At 39.4% G+C, this 20,132-nt stretch overlaps 1 protein-coding gene across 8 annotated transcripts in view; it reads left to right on the top strand.

The window, feature by feature from the left end:
* Positions 1-20,132, top strand: part of ARB2A (ARB2 cotranscriptional regulator A) — a 265,848-nt gene that overhangs the window by 176,295 nt on the left and 69,421 nt on the right. For 6 of the 8 annotated variants that reach the window (XM_087761453.1, XM_087761450.1, XM_087761455.1 and 3 more), the window contains 2 exons: positions 15,239-15,355; positions 18,713-18,797. In XM_087761453.1, coding sequence (XP_087617579.1) covers positions 15,239-15,355; positions 18,713-18,797 — 202 coding nt within the window. Of the gene's footprint in view, positions 1-15,238; positions 15,356-15,449; positions 17,085-18,712; positions 18,798-19,047; positions 19,138-20,132 lie in introns of those variants that run through there. The other 2 variants (XM_087761452.1, XM_087761456.1) reach the window with 2 other exon arrangements.

Raw genomic sequence — 20,132 nt, 5'->3', positions numbered from 1 at the left:
CTCCACAGCTATGTAAAAACCTCTCATCAGCACCTATTTTAATCAGCAAGAACTTTACTATAAATCATTATCAGAAAAAGCATTGTGCTACACTTTTATACCAATACATTTATTTTGAAATTAATAGGGAAAAATAATACAGAGCCTGTGCTTGAGATGGGCTAATAAGCGTGCCCATGAGACTTTCCTTTTTAAGCACTAAATGAAAGCTTTTGCATTGCTAACAGGCTACAAAAGTTGCTTAGGTAATAAGACTCTTTTTCTCTTATCAGTAAAAAAGAAAAGGGGAGGGATGGGATGGCTCAAGGGATTGGTAATCAGATTACAAAGTCTTTCACTTCTAGGTCACTGGTTCAAATCTGCCCCCTGTTTAGTAGTGACCAAAAGCTGTTCCCAGCTGATGGCTTTTCAGTAGCCTTTGTGCAGTGCATTAGCGATCTGTATCCAATGTCTGGTGAAAATCACTCCTAGCCGTTGCATTGGGAGTCTCAACTCAGACCCGTTAAGCAGGAATAAACGACCTGCTCACGCATTGAAGGGTTTGGTGGTTTATTTTCCAGAAAATAATTTTAATAAGTTAGCGGAGCAGTGCAGCTGAATCTGCACTGTCACAGCTGCTCTGGGCTTCAACAGCAGACCCTGCTTCCCAGCACTGCCACTATCACTTTCCACTAGCATTGCTTTCTAAAAAATTGTTACCAGCTTACTTAAGAACTGGACTGATATCTCTTAATTTGAGCCGCATGGTATCACTCCAATTTACTTCCATATTAGGCTAGAATAGATAAAATCATAATTGCCAAAAAAATGAGAAGTACAAAGAAAATTACTAAATTTGTTCATCTTAGAAGAAGTGTCATACTTATTAGTAAAATTGATTTTGACATATAGAGTGTGAAAACATTTTTATTGATGGTTTTAGTGCTGCAGTAACTCTGTGGAAGCTATGAAACTGCAACTTCAGTAGGCTCCCGTGCTATACATGACTAATACCACTACAGTGTGCTCAGATAAATGTTGGAGGAGCAGCTTTATAAAATGAAATACTGAAAACAAGGAAAAACGGAGAAAAATCCCCAGTACTTGCAAAAGAGCCCTTTGCAGTGTACATTTTCTAGTGCTTACTGTCAGATATTTAAATCATAGGTTTATAGACTTTGCTCTTGTCAGCATTTAGAAGTGCTATTTTCCGTAAGGTAGGGGAGTGCCAGAGGACACTTGCTATAAAGGGAATGTAATTTCTGGTTCATTAATATATGAACCTGAAATGATGACTGTCTTCTGTATGTGCGCTGTACATTTCTATGGAAATCACTTTGACAATTTAGAGGTGTGTTTATGTCCATTGGGATGCACACAACCCCATTATAAAACTATGACTTTTTCCCCAAAACTAGCCAAAGGAAAACTGTCTTTCTTTTGAGACAGCACGTATGCTGCATATACATTGCAGTAGATATTTATGTACAGAATGAGATATTTCATCAATCCTAAACGATATTTCATCAATCCAAGCCTCATTGGATCAAATGGATCACATCAGCCAGCTCCCTCATTACTTCATAAACTTTGGAGTTTGCTGATAACACCTCAACCTGGGAAAATAAAACACATGTACATGCTGAGCAGAGCTTGGTGGGGTACCAGCAAGTGGGATAAACATCTGGCGCGGGGCTGGCACAGGTCTTTGCTCTCCCAAGAGCTCCTCTCCAGCTCCTGGTGTTCAGAGTGATCTGCCTAACACACTTATGCCTTCACCTTTGAAACCAAAGCTGAAAAAGTGTGCCAATAAAACCTGTGTACCACAACACATGTTCATTATCCATGTTTTGCAGGAATGGCATGGGTGGGATTTATTGTCGCTGTTTTCATACTTGGCCTTCAATGGCCAAGCTTGCTGGCTTGCGATGCAATGCGATCCCCTCTGGAAACCACAGCAAGTGCAGAAAAAAAAAATCCCAAATGATGTATTTATAATCCAATGATACCTGATCTCTCGGAGACTTGGAGCCACCACTTTGTCCCACCAGAAGGCTCAGGCTGCCCGAGCTCCTGCAGGAGCCATGTCTCTCCATGTCCTAGCACCAGGGTGTTTTGTGAGCTGCTCACAACCTTTTGCTCAAGCTTACTTGCACCTGCACCTCCCTCTGCCTTAGCAGGGGGGTGATCTAACGTTAGCAATACAAGAGGTGAGGGTGAAGGACTGCCAGCTTCACAGGGCTGTGTGGTCCAGCAGTGCAGGTTTATAAGCCAAAGCCATTCATTTCAGAAGTTCACACAAACGTTACAGGAGAAAAAAAAAATTGAACTGAAAACATTGGCGGCACAGCTGTTGTTAAGCTCGGGAAAGCTTCCTTTCAAGTCTGGCGTGAACCTTCACTCCCTTTCCACGGGGGAAGCTGTTCTTTTTCCAGCGGTTAGCTTGGGTCCTCTGCTCCGAGGCTGCACCAGAGTGCTTTAGGAGTAAGCAGACTTGGGATGGCTTCAGCAGAGTAAGGTTTGTCTGTACTTCAGGGGGTTTGGGAGTTTAGAAAGGAATTTAGTGAAACTGAAGTAACCTCCCAACGAGGCATTTGTCCAGGTATAACAATGCTTCTTGGTGCAGCTTAAAAGGACCTTTATATGACTATAAGTACGTGCATATAGATTGAACTGTGATTTAGCACTATGTATGTTTCTAAAGTATGTTATAAACTGATGCACTCCGTTGGTACACCTCCCTCCTAAAGTGTGCAGAAGCCTTCAGGTTTTCCTGTCCAGTGAGTGGGCTTTTCTGTCCAAGTACTGGAGATGTGACCAGGGTCTCGTCTTTATAAGAGGACAAATCTGGATATCAAGTCTCCCAGAGACAGGAGCTGTGAACAGTACTTGTTGTCGTGGTCCAGTTACATGATGACTTTCAACTGATGGTAGGATACAGGCAGGCTCCTCGTGGCACGGTGTTGCTTGCCGGGACCCCACTCTGCCCTGGGGAAGCTGTGGTGGTGGTGCTGGTGGTGAAATAAAGATGTGGAAAACCTATCCAGGTGTGTTTCATCACTGAAGAAGACTTTGGAGAAAAAGGAGCAGAAGTAAAGCTCTCAGTTGCCTTTGGTTTTAGCATTGCTTATGAACCTTACAAGATCAGAGGGTCATGGGGAATATCTTGCTAGTGATGTGTAATGGTTTGGAAATAAACGCCAGGGGTGGCTCCAGCTGCCTTTGATCTAACTAAATGGCTATTATGTATATTCTGTTTAACTTACTTTAAAATTAGGCAAAGAGCATACAGGAATGCTTCTCTGTGTGCTAGATGCTTAAACTTCCAACTGTGTGTTCAGGGCCAAACAAAAGGAAAATGGTTCTCTTTCAAGGAGCTTATCATTTGGTAGATATATCACACAAAGCAGGCATGAAATGCTGTGGGAAAGAGGGACTGACTTTCTAACTTATCCCATGTTTTTAACATTTTGAATTTTTATTGATGAGGGCCAGAATTTGCAGATTTCACACAGTGTCTTTTGCTTTCCATGATATCTGTGAGGTTTTTTTTTTTTTGAAGTGAGACTTCTTAAGTCGAAAATGATGAGCTCTTAGCTTAAAAAGATGGGTAAGTAGTTAAATCCACAGCAGGCCTTTTTTCAAAGTACACCAGAAACTTCGGAGACTGCAGAAAGTTTAGCAGACGTTGCTTGTGCTTTAGTGCAGGGCTGGCTGATCTTCCCAGTCCTGTGGCATCCTGACAAGATCCCCAGAGATCCCACGGTCACAGGATGGGGCTGCTGTTTTGTCAGGTCCTACCTGGTGGCCCAGAGACATTTGCTGCAGCAGCCCTGCCTGGCTGGCTGCTCCGGCGGTGAGAGGGGAGGGTTGCCCAGTGTTCTCCATGTCATCTCAGCTTGCCCACTGGTTAGTGGGCCAGGTTTCAGGAGCCAGCCAGTGTGCCTTGGCTGACAGTTATGGGAAAGTCTTGGACTGGCAACCTGGGTGCAACCACCAAAGGCAGGGTCCAATCCAAAATTTTCAGGACAATTTTTCCATTTCCTAACAACCATGAAAATAAATGTGCACCACTCTTAACGTGCCAGAGTCTTTCTTCAAGGCTTGTGAGTACGAGAGCTTAGGTTATTTCACTAAAGAAGAACTGCATGTGATAAATGAGTACCTTCCTACACGGGAAGCTGGGATTTTTCAGTGCTTTTGTGCAGCATCCGTTGTCCTGACACGTAGGCATGACAGCACTCTAAGAAATTACACTCCTCGTTTTTCTGTTGACTCATCACTACCTGGCATCACTTCTCTGACTAATGTCACAAGTACTCAAGGATGATTTGTGGTATTTGACTTGTGGGCTCACGCTGAGGGCGATGCAGAGCAAGTAGCACATGGGTCTCCTGCATTACGCAGCAATAAATGATGTAAGCAAGCTGATGACCAGGTTGGTCAAAGATCACTGAGCAGGCCAGGAGGATGAACAAAGGAAAACTTCATGGCAATGAGACAGCATCCTGGTCCCACACCTTGTTTCCATGTCCAGGGATGTGGAGGTGCAAGTTGTGTGTTGTGGCTCTCCAGACCTGCGGGAGCGCAGGTCCGTGCCTGATGTTTTTGGAGGGCGGAGGGTCTGGGCTTCCTTTGCCAGTACATCTGTGCCTGGTGGCTACTGGCGCAGGGCATGGACCAGACATTTAAGTATTAATGTGTCCTGTTTATGAGAGACTGTTCTGTACTCTGAATTGGAAGATCTTTATCTGAATTGTTTGTCATATTAAATTAGTTATACATTCTTCAGGCTGCTTCACAAAGCCCTTCCGCGTATGAAAAATTTTCTCCTCCTTGGAGCCTTCTTAGCCTTGCTGATACTTCCCCATCTCACAACTGGGTGGAAAACTTAGTTTGATATCTGGTGGCATGTCCAATGTCAGATAAAGAGCCCTGATAAAAAATTATCCAGTATTACCCCTTCTGCTTTGCTGTTTTTTCAGACTTAGAATTTTTTGGTCATATTGTGGTCTGCTTGGTGTAATTTGGTTTTCTGCCACACATGCGCATACTGTTTTGGTGAAGGAGTGTGCATGCGGCAGCAGCATTTTAGTGGGAAAGAAGAGGGAAGCTGCTGTTCCTCTCTTTTGGTTGCCTGCAATAATAAATCACAATTTGCCATTCCCAAACTGCAAAGAGAGTTATCTCCATGAGTTTGTATGACCCCAAAAGTTTCAGTTTACATACCCTCTTGCTCAGAGACGTTGCCTGTGGAGAGACTTTTCCTTCCTGAAGTTACTCAGAGGTTGCAAGAGTCGAAGCTGAGGCTTCAAAGGACAGGAAGAGTGAGTGTTGTCTTATCCTCTGGCCGAAGTGGAAATCCAGCTGTCTGTGTTTAAATAACAAGGGCGTCAGACTCCATGTCCATCTGTGAAGTGCTCAGCTTAACACTCAGCTTTTCTCATTTTCTTTTCTTTTTTTTTAAGTCTGGCCTTTTAATAAAAATTAATACATAGGCTGACATGTCTGTGTACACATATGATAAAATAGGGGCAACTTCTTAAAATAAATGCTTGGTCCTTGTTCAGCCAACATCCAGAAATCTGTGGAGGATTTGCCCTTCTTGATGTTAAACCAGTGCAATTCCCTCTGTTTCTCTAGGTATAAAATGAAATATAAGGAAACTGACTATTTCATTGAAAAATGCACCAGCGTGAGATTTGCATAAAGCTGTAATAAAAGTTTTCCATGTACCATTCAGGCAGAAGCAATGAAGAAGTAATGCCATTTTACCCTGTTGTATTTGATACTTAACATGTAAAAACAGTTATTTACTTGATTGTTTCACATTCATTTCACTAATATGGTTGTTCACTTGTAGACTGAGTTCTGGATTTACACATTTATTAAAACATGAGAAAATTGCTTCCATAACTTACTTCAGGCCACGTTTTTCATTAGATATGAACCATTACCTTCGTGATGGTAAAATATAAAAAAAAAAATCCAACCCCTTGTATCATTTCATTTTCAAGCCTTGTGTATTAATGGTTTTGTTACACACTGATTTTCAGGAGCAGTTTATTTCAACTAATTTGTCATCACAAAGATTTAAGATCACTGTATTTTATTTAACTTTATCTGAGTAAATAAATTTCCAAGAACCTGCATATTCTGGTTCAAGGCTTTTTAGAGGTTTTCACCCCACATGATGCAAAGGAGGAGCCCAGCAAGACAGGCTAAGAGAAAATTACTTGTTTTATTGATCCATTTTATATGCATACTGGTTGTTTACATACAGCAAAGCTGGTCCACTGTAATTTAAAAGATGTTCAGCGCAAGTAAGTACCTTAGGAAGAACTTTTCTCCTGGTGTGAGAAGGGTTTATTTCTGTCCAGCCCTACTTCCTAATCAATTTGAAATCATCCAGAATAACAACCTCAGAGATGTTGACCAGGCTCGAATCCCCAGGGCTGAAAACGGTGGCAGCGCAGTGCCTGACTGAGGAGCAGATGAGTGTCTCTGCCCTGGAGCAGTTGCATCCCTCAGATGGGTGGACCAGATGGCCGAGGTTGGTAGCAGCATCAACAACCCAGCTTCTATCTGCTGCCACCCTTTAGCGGAGCCCATACAAGCTGCGAGCTACCGTGGCGAGTCTGACAGGCGGCGACTGGAGGAGTCGCCGTATCTCAATCATCTGTCTGCACCCAGAGACGCTGCTCCTCCCTAGTCTGGAGCTTCCTACAACTCCCGTCAACAGCAAGAAAACTGGCGCGGTTTGAAAATTCACTAATATTTGCTCACCGATAGGTCTCAGGCGGCATTCGGCATCTTGCTCGGGTACAACAGGGCACCTCTGATAAAATGGCAGCCGTGCATCACTGCAAGGGGTCAACTGTGCACCGACTCCTGCTCTTAAATGGTGTTAAACTGTCCCTAATGCCTGCAAGATCAGGCTGAAAGTCTGGCACCCAGTGTACATTCAAACAAGGAAACACGTTCAAAATGATGGCTTGTGATTTGCCCATGCTCGGAGCGGACTAGGGCTGTGAAAGTCTTTGCAAAAAACCGAGCCCAGGCTAGCAAGTTTGGGGCAAGAGGCTGAGAGCACTCCCAGTTTCAAGCAGAGACACCTCTGCTTTCTAGTCCACGTAGTTCTTGACCTTTCTTGATGCTACAGCACTTTGAAATTTCAGTCATGGATCTAGATGGTTCTGATTAAGGCAGTTTACGTAGTTTTGTTTTCTTTTTATTTTTTTTATTTTATTTTATTTGACTTTACTTTACTTTACTTTACTTTACTTTACTATTTTGTTTCAAACTAGGCATGGCACTCAAATAGCTATCCCGTGCTTCAGAAATCCAGGTAAACCAAGAAAAAGCAAAGCTATGACCTACAGCATAACATTTTACTGGCAAAGATGTATCAGCTAAGAGCTTGAAAAAATCCTTCGCCACCCCAGCCAAGATAACTATGTTAGCAAAACCTCTAGTGCAGGTTTTGCGTAGCTATTCTAACAGAGAAATGCTCTTGCTGGCTGAGCTTATGTCATTTGAAGAGGCGATGCAGCCTCCTGCCAGAAAACCTCCTGCATCTCTATTAAGAGGATGCTGCTGACACAGATGCATGGTAAAGCCAGAGCAGCAAAGGATCTTCTGCTGTGCTGGAGTTTTAGGTGTGATCATGAGCTCATAACATCTTCCACTACCCAAGTCCAAATTAACTGTGAATGCAAAATGAAATACGGTTTAGTGAACTAAGTGGATTTTTCAAATGTGATTTTCCTGGGGCTCATGTACTGCAGTGGACATACCCAAACTACGTTTAAACAACCCAGCTCAAGTATCAGATGCTCTTCAGCATTAGTTGTGCCAAATGCTGCACATGCTAATTTAGGCTGCGTCCTGGCAGCATGAATTGGCCCTTGTGGAGCTCCATGTTCCTAAGACTGGACCATTTTTGAGCTTGTATGTTAGAGGCAAACCAAAGTCTCCCTGCTGCAGTCAGCAGCATAGGAACATTAACACTTAAACTGATCAGGCTTCACTCTCTGTTCCTGGTTGAGATAGGTGGAAGTTGTTGACCCTTCTAAACTTTATTTTCATGTCAGTGAGACATACAGAGATTTCCCTGGCTCAGATTTCCAATTTTGGTATGGCAGACTGCTGCTGTCAGGAGGGAGTACCAACTGGCTGATTGCAGCTAGACGCAGCTGCTCCAGACCTCCTTTCCTGACTATCACTGTGGTTCTCCAGCAGCCCAAAGGCAGATATCTCAGCAGCCTTCACCACTGAAATATGTTTAGATGCATTAAAAAAGGGGTTGATTTTTCTTTGCTTTAGTTGAGTTTTTGATGGGAAGAACTTGACCAAGCCCTCTTGTGTAACATAGATTTTTGGTCTGCAAGGAAAGTATCTGCAGAATGCCAACAGTTTGTGCTCCAGACCATGGAGGATGCCCCTTCCACCAGTTTGTTTTGGTTTGAGCTGTTGTGGGTGAGATGTAGGGGACCCATTCAAAGATTTTTACCCACACAGTACCATACCAGTTTATGTTATATGACAGGCTTTCTATTGAACTGTTAGGCTTCGTTCATACCAGACAAATTGCTGGGAGGTTTGTAAGCAAGGTGAGCCAGCATCCCTACCCATGGTCCTGTTGCAGCTATTAGCACAACCGCCTGTGTTTAGGAACTTGGTGTTCTCCACGTTATTACAGGTCCTCGAAGGCTTTTCTTCTGTAAGCTCTCTGTCGTAAGACACTAGGGACAAGAGAAGCAGGAGAATTGCATTATTAAGTTTAAAGTTTTAATAAAGCTGAAGCCTGAGGCTTTTATACTAGAGAGCCATGAGTCTTGTTTGCACTGTTCACAAAATAATACCAGCAGAATTTTGTGTACAGAGGTTTTTTTGTTGTTTTTTTTACTGAGCTATGCGTAAGGGAGATGACCCTTATGCTTTTTTAATCTTGAGTTATTTTAGAATCAAATATTTTTCTAATCATGATCAATTTTAAGAACTCATACCCCCAGTGTAAGGTATGTATGGAAATTTTCAGTAGAAGTTCTGCAACAGAAGTTGGTTTACAGTGTGAACTGTGACAAGTCCTAGACTCCAGATGCGCTATAGCAATCTGTTCTAATATGTTCATGTGTTATTATTACTGTTGCGGTGTGATTTATTGCTGTAGGAAGCTATGACAATTGTAGATGTAACATCCAATAGATCTTTGAACAAAGTATCAGAAAGTACTCAGCTGTGGTCATTCTGTGATTGTATCTCTGCAGATGTTTTCTTTTGCTGTTTAAAAACTGGTGTGTATCAGATGCTTTGTCTACTGCAAGCAGGGATTTTATCATATGTCTGTGAATTCATTTAGGGAAAATTATTCTTGTTGCTAATTGAAAATGGGAACTAGTTTAACTTTGGATTATTTATTATTTTTGCTATGTGCTGTTCAAGTGTAGTTGTTTTGTGATTCTAATCCCTAATGAATAATGTTTTATGAAGACTTGAGGATCTGATTCTGTTTTAAGATGTGAAAATTCTGAGAGTACTTCAGAAATTCAGGAATTCTATCCAGGAAGCAGTGAAAGGTCTTGGGAATCCCAGATTGACAAACTCATGCTACAAACAAAGAGAATTATATGCTTCATGGTGAAGAGGAGTCTGTCTCAGCTGAGAAAAGAAGCATGTTTTAACTTCCTTTTACCTTTCTCAGGATTTGGGGGTTTTATCCATTTTAAATTTGTTAGAATGGATATAAAGAGTATAGAAGCAATGCTGCAAAGAGTTACTCCCACAGGTCATTTACCTAAAGTCTAACTGGGATATTCATGGATTTTCGTGTTTGCAGAATCAGACCTTTGAGTCACCTCTTAGCATAATGATGCTTTCATTTGACAAGAGTGCTATGCTATAAAATATATACCAAAGATGTATTTTATTATCTATTCTAAATATATATACACTAAATATATTGCATATATACTATGTGTATAAGAGGCTATGTTTTATATGCATACACTACAGATAATAAAGGTATCAACCTTTTGTCATTATAAAGCTATGATAATTGTCTAATATAAACTTACAGAGGATTGCCATCTGACCCTACAGACAGTTTAGCAGTAGAACACTTATTAAGTTGACCCATAAATGGGTAATTAATATGTATGAATTTCAGGAATGCATTTTTAGGGGATTTCAAGTTCTTGCTTATGTAAGTGATAGAGTTGAATACTTGTGTGAATACGTAATTGACGTTTTCCCTTGCAAAGTTAAGGAACAAATTTTCAACCACTGGGATAGAGACAACTTTCAAAAAGATGCCTGAATGCGTTCTAACTTGTTGCAGTGAACACTGGTCTACAACTTCCCGTTCTAAAGGAATCAAATATAAAGTAGTGATGATATATGCTTAATAAATTGCAAACCTAAACTTTACTATGACTACAAAGAAGGAACACAAAGACAAAGGTAAAATGGAAATGCCTGAATAGAAAAGGTGTTTGGGAAAGTTTAGACGACCCAGAGTGGTGTACTGAGTGATGCAGTAATAAACGAGAACTGGCTTACCTACCAGAGAAGTGCCAGTTTACCTACTTCTGACTATAAATGAATTATTGGAAGAAGGAATGTAAGGAGAGAGTGAGCAGAGCTGTAAACCATCCAGCGAAGGGGTGCACAGAGAGATGGCTTCCTGCAAAATCTATTCAGCTAAGAATAATTTAAGATTTGAAAATGAGCATTGAGCAAGAAATTAAGTAATTCCTAGGCTGTGAAAACTTCCTGTCTATGGAATTTACTGATGTACAAAGAGTATAAGGCATAAAATGAACTTTAGACAAAATCCTTAGGTCTTTGCTTGCAGTTGTTGCTTCAGTAAAAAGCACCATTATACTGAAAAAAAAGTCATTTGTAGTATTGTAAATAGTCTGTGGTCTATTAAATATCTTCAGTTTTAGCATGTCCACTTTAAAAGATTGTACTGGCTGCACAGCATAAAACTAGTCCTGGCAAGCGTAAATCATGCATCCCGTAGCATCCTTCCCTTGGAATTTGTTACAACTATGTAGTTGTATCAAATTTGAATGGCAGCTGGGTGCTACATTTGTGTGGAATGTTAATATATTTTACTCTAACAATTTTGTTCTGCTAACTTAATTTTTACATTTATGTGAATTCAAAACTTTTCTTAGAAAAGATAAATATACTTTAACTGTGAACTATCAGTCCATTAAATCTGAAGCATTTACTGAGTATTGAAGCTTCTGTGGCCAAAAGCACATAGGTTTCTTGTATCTTTTTGCAGGATAAATTATCATCCCTGATAAGAGGGTCTGCTGCTTGAGCATCACCTGGATCTGTTCCCCTTGGTTATTATTATCAGTTAATGTCCTGTTATAGCAGAGAACTTAAGCTGTTATGGTAGAAGCTAAGTGACCTGGGTTTGACATGCTCTGTTGTGACATTTCTGTATCACTTAAAGATGGACACATTACACTTCTTGTTTAAGTGAAGATTATACCCTTGATCCTTTCTCCACTTGATGTATTGGTTTTGTCTATTTTCTTTCCAAGCTGACTTATAAGGGCATAGATGCCTACCAAAACTTATTTCTTCTGGACTGAACATAGAGAAATCTGTAACTGAAGCTCAGTTAATCCCTTCGATCCCTCTTTGCTACTGCATCCAGGAGCCCTTGTGCTGACCCCAGCACTGTGACTGAGTTATCAAAAAAACCCACATTGTCAGCCTCAGTCTCTTTGCTGATCTTTGTGAAGAGAATTCCATTCTGCAGGCATCCACAAAGCTGAGCAGCACGCACCAGCAGCATGTCAGGTATTGCATATTATTCCCCATATCATAGATGACCAGAAAAGCAAAGACTGCATGTACCATGTGAAGAAAGAGTAGGAAGAGATGGTGATCGATGGCTGCCAGTTCTTCCACGTGTGTAGGGCAATTGAGAATAACAAACCTGAGCTAAGTCTAGAAAGGGAGAAGGGAACTGAACATCTGTATTTCCTGGTGATCTGAAGAAAAAGGTGATGTTCTTAGATGAACTGGGTGGCCAGCTTTTGAAACAGAAATGTGGGACACAATAGCTTGAGAAACGACTGCTTTTCCAAAGCAGAGCATATTTTTTCCCCTTGCTGGTCATTAGCGGTGCTTCAGAAGGCCAGCACTTCATGGAGGAAGTCATGCTGGAGCACAATGAGCTCGTGACAATTTTAAGCTTCCCCCAGCATGTAATAACTCCGAGTAATTGGTAGGTACGTGCGCTTCGAGGACAATGACATTTTTGCTCCTTTGCCCGTTTAAATCACAGTGTTTTCTGCAAGATGGTGCAGTCAAATGTGTGCTGGAATGCACAGCACTAGTACAGGAATATTAGCATGTATGGCGTGTTTCTAAAACTTATTCAATATATAGCAGACAGTGCAAGTTGGGTGCGTGTGGCTTACAGATCTTGTTTTTAGATGCCATCACTTTCAGAGAACTTTTTTTCTGGTAGCATTTCTGAGCCACTCTTATGGCTCTTATGTGGAACGGATGGTCTGGTCCCCTAAGCATACTGCATGTGGTGATGGGTTTAGGAGAAGCCTGAAAACACAAGCTCCTGCAACCTAGCAGGACCTGCAGCCCTTCAGCAGAAGGTCTTTCTGCAGCTGCTGTCCTGTTCAGAGAAGGAGGGTGATGCTACCTTACATCTTATGTAAAGGTAAAGCAGTTGGATTGTTGTGATGGCTGGTAAGAGAAAGGACTAGCCACAGCCCTCCCAAAAGCACCATGGCTTTACCCTGCAATCAAAGGGTCATCTCTTCAGTGATCATCTCATGCACATAGCTCTGCCTGATAAAGGGGACATTAAAGCTGCAGTCTAAAAACCAATATCTTCAGATGTTTGGCAGATCTCAACCACATTTGGGTCCTGGTGTAATTGTAAAGAACCTGTTTAGAATAGAATAGAATAGAACAGAACAGAACGGAACAGAACGGAACGGAACGGAACGGAATGGAATGGAATGGAATGGAATGGAATAAGAATAGAATAGAATAGAATAGAATAGAATAGAATAGAATAGAATAGAATAGAATAGAATAGAATAGAGTAGAATAGAACAGAACAGAATAGAATAGGATAGGATAGGATAGGATAGGATAGGATAGAATAGAATAGAATAGAATAGAATAGAATAGAATAGAATAGAATAGAATAGAATAGAATAGAATAGAATAGAATATTGCAGATGAGATATTCATAATGAGTCCAAGTTCTGCTGAACCAGGCTGGTCGAAGGTCTGAGTGACTCAGCCCTTTGAGAGATGAAGCATTTGTTGGTGCTTGAGATGTCCATACAGGTTTGGGGAGGGGGATTATAGCATCAATAAAAACCTTTGTTTTGAGGCTCCACCTTGCTCTGGAGCTCCAGGGTTTCAGCCCCAGTTTAGCAGAATCACTGGTGGTTCCTGCAATGGCCTGAAGATCGTCCTGAAAGATTCACTGTTCTTACTTACAGTTTCATAATGGAGGGAGTTTTGCCATCTTTATATTTACAGTGAAATTCAGTGCTCAGTATCAGATGTTTGGCTGAAAATGTCAGTATCATTTTACAGCTGAAAGAAGCTCACTGTCTTACAATAGATGCTATTTTTGTCCTAAATGTGTGCTTTTGTCCCCCATGCACATACTTGTTAGGTCCCATCCTCCAAAAATTCTAGATATTAAATGTGCCCCACAGGAAGGTAAATGATGAAAAAAATGGTATGTATGGAAAGGCTTCACATGAAGAAAGATTACTCTTAAGAGTTTCTTCATCTTGCCCAAGATGTCCTAAGCTCAGCTGAATTCCTGATTCATATAATACTGACATTACGCAAGACATTACTGGGGAAGGTAGGCACCTGATTTTATCTGGAACGGGGTGCTCTGCATTGGCATTACCTGACAAATAGTGGTGAATGTTTTTCCCTTAGAATATTAATTCAATTACCCTGATTTTAAAATATACATAATGTAAACAAAAAAAAAAAAAAAGGCAAGACATAATTCAGAATATCATGCTGCGGTTATGGAGAATTGGGAGTAAGTGGTCAAAAGCATTTACATGTGTGGTATTTTGAAGAAACAAGGAGATAGTTTGTATAAGGTATGGATAAATGCTACTTATGCATCAAAAATCCGGATCGAGGTGTTTATTTTGAAGTTTCTGATGCAAAATATAATTCACATCCCCATTGTAAAAGTCTCTTTTAAAGCAGTGTTTTCGGAGGTGCAGTCCTGTATGCTGATACACAGTTACTAGAGCATGAACAAAGAGTGCCTGGTTTTAGAAATGTTGTATATGTTGCCATTTATACAAAAGGAAGCTGAAAAAAACATTTAACTTCAGTGCAGCATACGCAGTGATGAAGACACTAGTTGTGAAATGCTGGTTTTATAAGTATAATTCATTATACTTTCTTTGATCCAGTGTTACAAATTAGGGTCAGTCGTGTCAGGAGATTAAAACCTTTTTGTCTCTCTTTGATATCAAACTTTTCTTTCCCAGTCCCTTTTATCTTGCAGAGCAGCGCTGAATTCCACAGCATCTTTGTCAGTTCGCTTGTGTTATTTGCAGCAATCATTTAATTGGTTTTAGAACTAATATTATTTAGTCATACTGTCATTTGCAACAACAGAGGCTCTTTAATATCCTGAAAATCTTGAGAGGCTCCAGCATTAGCTGGGTAAGCATATGTATAAGAGAGACCACAAAGAATTTTGGGACCATGGTGGGAGTGCAAGGTAGCTAAATTGGATAGAAAAAGAAAAAAAACCATACAAGTCAAAGTAAGATTGTACATCAGAAAAACTACAGCAATCTACTGAAAATTAGTAGATGATAGTTGTGAGTAGCTTACAGTGAACCACGGGTACCAGCTTCCCTGAAGCACAGAAATAGGAACTTGGAGAAGCTTGTAAAAGGTGTCCTCAGGGAATCTTCCATTTTTTCACTATGATACCTTTAATCCTAGAATTGTCAAGCCACATGGAAAATAATAGGACTGAATAGTTCAGTCAGTTAAAAGTTAGTATTATTTCTTTTATCAAAAATATTAGGTCTTTCTGTGTTTCTGGAGCTGTTAGGGTTTGTATAAACTTTAAAACAAGTGAAGTCAAGTATTGAACTTGTATTGCTCTTTCTTTTTTAATTTAAGATCATTATCTGTGACTAAGCAGACTCTATTCAATAGAAAGAAAGAACTTAAAGCCAATATTTTTTAACAGATGATTCAACGAGAGGCAGAAGTAAAGAATAAGGTAACTGCTGTGGCGTTAACAGACTCTGTTCACAATGTGTGGCATCAAGAAGTTGGGAAAACTATTCGAGAGTGGATGCGAGAGGTGAGGCCAGGTTTTTTTTAAGAGTTGCAGTATATATGTCTGTATATGGCTCTATAAACATGCCTTTGTCTGCTGACCTCTTCCATTTCTTTAGGGTATGAAAGACAGCACATTACAGGACCGTGGAAATTGTGTGCCCATACCAGCCCCTAAAATAACTGAGATTAAAGCCATTTCTGAACTTCAAAGACAGCAGTCAAAATAATAAGAACCAAGTCCAGTGTTTCTTCCTGCTGCACAGCAATATAGGCACATATACCAAGGCAGCCCACACACTGCCGATCTGCAGCAAAGTCCTGGGGGCACCCAGCGCTCCTGGCTTGATCTGGCAATGATGGAAAAGCCCCTTTAAGCTCTTCGTGACTCAATTTGATGATTTGAACAACTGGCAAAAAATCCTTTCTCTCAGCAGTTTTATGAGATGCAGTTACTTCTGAAGTGCTCTAAGGTTTCCTGATGAAAAGTCGGAGTATTTGCTACTGTACACCTACCAACAGTTAGTTGGTCCAAGATGATCTGGTGTTGATTCATGGCCAGCAAGCACCAAGTTCCACCCTTGGATGAAGGATGATGCCATGCATTCATTATTCTTTTGATACTTAAGTATGGGGTTGCTGAGATTTTTAAAATCATATTTTTTAAAGTGAGACCAACTAAACTTCTGTTTATGAGTTTCTTGCTCACCAGATCAGGCTCATGTCCAAGTTTTCTACATTCCTGTTGCAGAACCCTAAAACAATAGGTGCATATGGCAAATTTAAACTAGTTGTATCCTGAACTTTTTGTTAGACTTGACTTTTTCCCGTGGATTTCGTGAAACTTTGTGTATAGGCTGCCTATTCCCAACTTAACCTTACAGTTTTATAGGCCGTGACTGGTGGGAATAGAGAATCACCTGGGATGCAGTCTGACAGCTCTGACTTAAATGTTAAAAATATAAAGAATGGTAACCCCTACAGGCTCTGTCAGAAAAATCTCCATTTTCTTTATGGGAAATCAAAACCTTAAAATATATGTTATGTAGTAAAACTGAAATTTTAAATCCTGTAATTTGAATCTGACAACTCCATTTTTCTTTAAGCATTTAGTCTGAATAAGACAAGTGCATTACCTTTAATTTCATTTGCAGAAGGTAGATCTTAAAGAATAAGTTAAATGATTAATGGCCTAAAAAGTGGATGGAGTGTCATAACTTACATTAGCATTGAAAATCTCCTATAAGAAAGAAGAATTTTACATATGTGAAGTGTGGCTGAGTGGTATTAAGACTAGCATATCACCTGGATATCTCTTACTTTAATCAGGTTTAAGGCTACTGGTAAAATGAATAATAATTAAAATATACACCTAATCGCTGCCTGTCTGTAGGGCTAATTGCTGTCATTGAAAGAATGAATTGTTAAAAAAGTAATTCTTCATTGGAGCTCTCTCTCCTGTATCATTGGTGGCCTATTTTTAGTACCTATAGAAGTCATGATTTTTGAATTTATTAGGAGCTGTGATGAATGATAAAACAAATCATCCATTTACATATCTTGACACTGCTTTCGAGAATACTTATTTCTTACAGGCAAGTGTCACATTGTATATAAAAGCTGGTTAATTGTGTGCTAATCTTCTGTATTATCTCCAGTTCTCTGATGTAGTGTTCTATCAGTAGTTAATATTAATTTTACTTATTTCAAATGAATGTAATACTTAATAAAAATTCTGCTTCTTTTATAATTTCTACCATCTTACACTTGCAATTTCACATTCAGCTGTTAATTAAAATTATACATGCAAATTATAAAATGTATAATGCTTTACTACTTTAAACCTTAAAGCCTTTGTGAAATACTTCCATTTTAACCATTTTTTGCTAAAAAAGTTACATTACTGGGTAGTGTGTTTGTTTTCTTTTTTTTTTTCCATCGAGTTCAATAGTTTCATTGATCTACTGTTTCTTACAAAAATCTGCCATGCTTTGTGAACTTCACTTTCTAATCTCATACAGCAACCCTTCCTTTATGTTGTTCCTGCTCTCCCTGGTCCCAGAACAGTAGGGTTGCCTTGACAAATCTATTCAAAAGCCATTCCTCGCCCTTTATTGGTGGGGACTGAAGCCTTTGAAATTCTCTCCTCACTGCAACACAGCTGACATCTTCTTCCAGACAGAATGAATTAAGGAAATACAATAAGACACTTGATCTACCAGTCAAGGATCTTTCCACAGTGAGGACGGACTCCATGGTGCACAACTAGGGCAGCAAGCATCTACAAATACACAATACATGCTTGTTTACTAGAATAGCAATCATCCATTTTTACGATCATGATTGATGGGATGATTTTTTAGAAATCTGTCTGATAATTCATTGGGTCTTTCCAAAAAGTTGTGCTTTTTTTTTTCCCCCCTTAATGAAGTTAATCAGGTTTTCAGAAAGGAAAAACTCAGATTTGTAATAAAGGAAGCCATGTAGATCTCCTAGTTCAGCAGGCAATCCTATTAAAAATGTAGTTGCTTTATAATTAAATCTTCAATTCAGTAGATTTGGTGTGGTTTCAGCATATTTTATTAAAAGCATATTATTTAATACTAAGAATGATTAATTAATTAAAAATAATAAAATATTAATTAAAAATAATTATTATTATTTAATTCATAGACTTGTATGAATAGATAGCATTTGGAACAAATAATTTTAAAAATTCATGGTAAATTCGTCCTACTCAGAGGTTCAGGAATGAAAGGTAAATGTAAATGCTTCCTGAATGGAATTCCCCAAAGACTAGTATTTGCATTTTTAAATGTTCATACCCAGTTCATCTCAGCTATATTTCCAATTATTTGAATATTAATCTGCTATCTTGATGGCTTTCATTCAGTTATAATCTGTTGTTTTGTGATTTCACAACCATGCTTTCCACAGTGTACTCCATCAAAACACCCTGAAAAATTCTGATTTCTTAATGTTGGCAAGCAAGCAGGCTCAGTGTTTATATCAACACTTACTTAATAACTACAGAAAGGAAACGCTTAAAATGTGCAGTGAGTAATTCAGGCACCGGTTGGTCCAAGCACCTACTTTAGTCCACTGGCACTCAAAGTAGCACTTAAAGACATGCTATTTAAGCACATTACAAATCTCCTGAATTATGGTCTTAGTCTTTTTACTTATTTAGAATGAAACTACAATATTTCATCGCCAGTTAGTGTGAATAAGCTAGTGTAGTTTACCTTCCGGTCCCTGTTGGGACTGCTATGTAAATTAGCTTGAGTATTTTGATGTGATCATTGTCCTTACTTACAAAGTCTGTATTTATTTTTGCGCTGAGTTTTTGGCTTACCCAAAAATTGCCTGCCTGCTCTTACAGAACTGCTGCAACTGGGTGTCCAGCTCTGAGCCCCTGGACACTTCAGTGGAGTCCATGCTGCCGGATTGTCCCCGTGTCTCTGCAGGTAGGTTGGTTTGTTTGCAGCCAGCCAGTATACATGTTTGTGCCCAGGAGCAGCTTGGTTATTTAAAAATGCATTTGGTTCTGAATGCATTTTAACCCTTCTGTGGCAAGATGTGATTGAAAGCATATGGCTGGTGCTATTTTATACAGCCCACTGTAATTTTTTTTTCTGCTTTGTGTGGGATTTATGTTCTCTTGCCTACTTGTAGCTTATATTTTTCTAATCATCTTCTTTTCTCTTTGGCTTTAAGTAATTGGTGACATTATGGATAGAAGCTTAAGAAAAATAATAGCAATGATGAAAACTGAAGGTTTTAAAGAAGTACGTTAATGAAAGGTACAGCTAAATGATATAAGACACTTTCCTGAATTCTGATCAACAAAAGTCTAGTTTATGTAGGAAATTATTTACAGTGTCCAAGAAAGTTGATGTGAGATTTCTGTTGTTTTGGAAATATTCAGCTACAAGCTTTCATTAATGAATCATGAGTCATAAATCATAAGGAGCACATGAAATAATACACAGAGACTTTTGTTAATGTGTAATAATTCCAGAAAGTAGACGTGGTTGTCAATGTAACAGGAAAATCTCAAATCTCTGTAGGAAAGTAATCTAAAATACATAAAGCTGTTACTGAACTTTCATGTTTGATTATCAGATTTCCTAAAAGCCATAGGTAGCGTATTTCTGTAGAATATAAAATCAGGTTCAAAGGAAGACACAGCCTATACAATATTAATTTAAAAGCTGGAAGAGTGTTTGACCTTGCTCTGTGAGACGCAGTTGTTCGTTTGACAAGTTAGAGATTCATATCTGTCTGGATTTGTGAGGTTGTTAATGAGACCTAACCTTGCAGATGAAATTTGGTTTACTGCAGGATATTTTCAAGACTTGGAAAATTTAGCGGTACTTTCTTTGATAGCTCACAACAACCAGAGACCTGTAATCACATTTCTTCTCTGGGTTGGGATCTAACCATGCAGATCATCAGCTCTGTACAGACACAGTGCAATAGCATTGACATTGCTCTTTAGTGCTTAGGGAAATGAAATATTACTAACATTTTCATAGATTCAACATTCGTTTACCAACTTTTTGCTCCTTTAGGGGAGAGTACTGCTGTTTAAAAATATTGTTTGGTAGTGGAATTCTGTAAAACAGAATTAACTTTCAATCTCTGACATCTGTGTTGCTGTTGTGTAAGAGTGCATGCTATAGAGGTCATTTTAGTCAGGTAAATAGCGGCTTGGGTAACAAACAGTCAGTATTTACAGTACACTTGCCAATACTGAAAATCCTTCATCTGAGCCTCTCTTCTCTTTCTTTGTATTCATC

Source organism: Nipponia nippon, unplaced genomic scaffold (assembly GCF_047370975.1).
Source record: "Nipponia nippon isolate SJK-2023a ecotype South Korea unplaced genomic scaffold, ASM4737097v1 scaffold_24, whole genome shotgun sequence".
Classification (NCBI taxonomy): domain Eukaryota; kingdom Metazoa; phylum Chordata; class Aves; order Pelecaniformes; family Threskiornithidae; genus Nipponia; species Nipponia nippon.
Note: the sequence above shows the minus strand (reverse complement) of the source record. Positions and strands in the feature narration are given on the sequence as shown.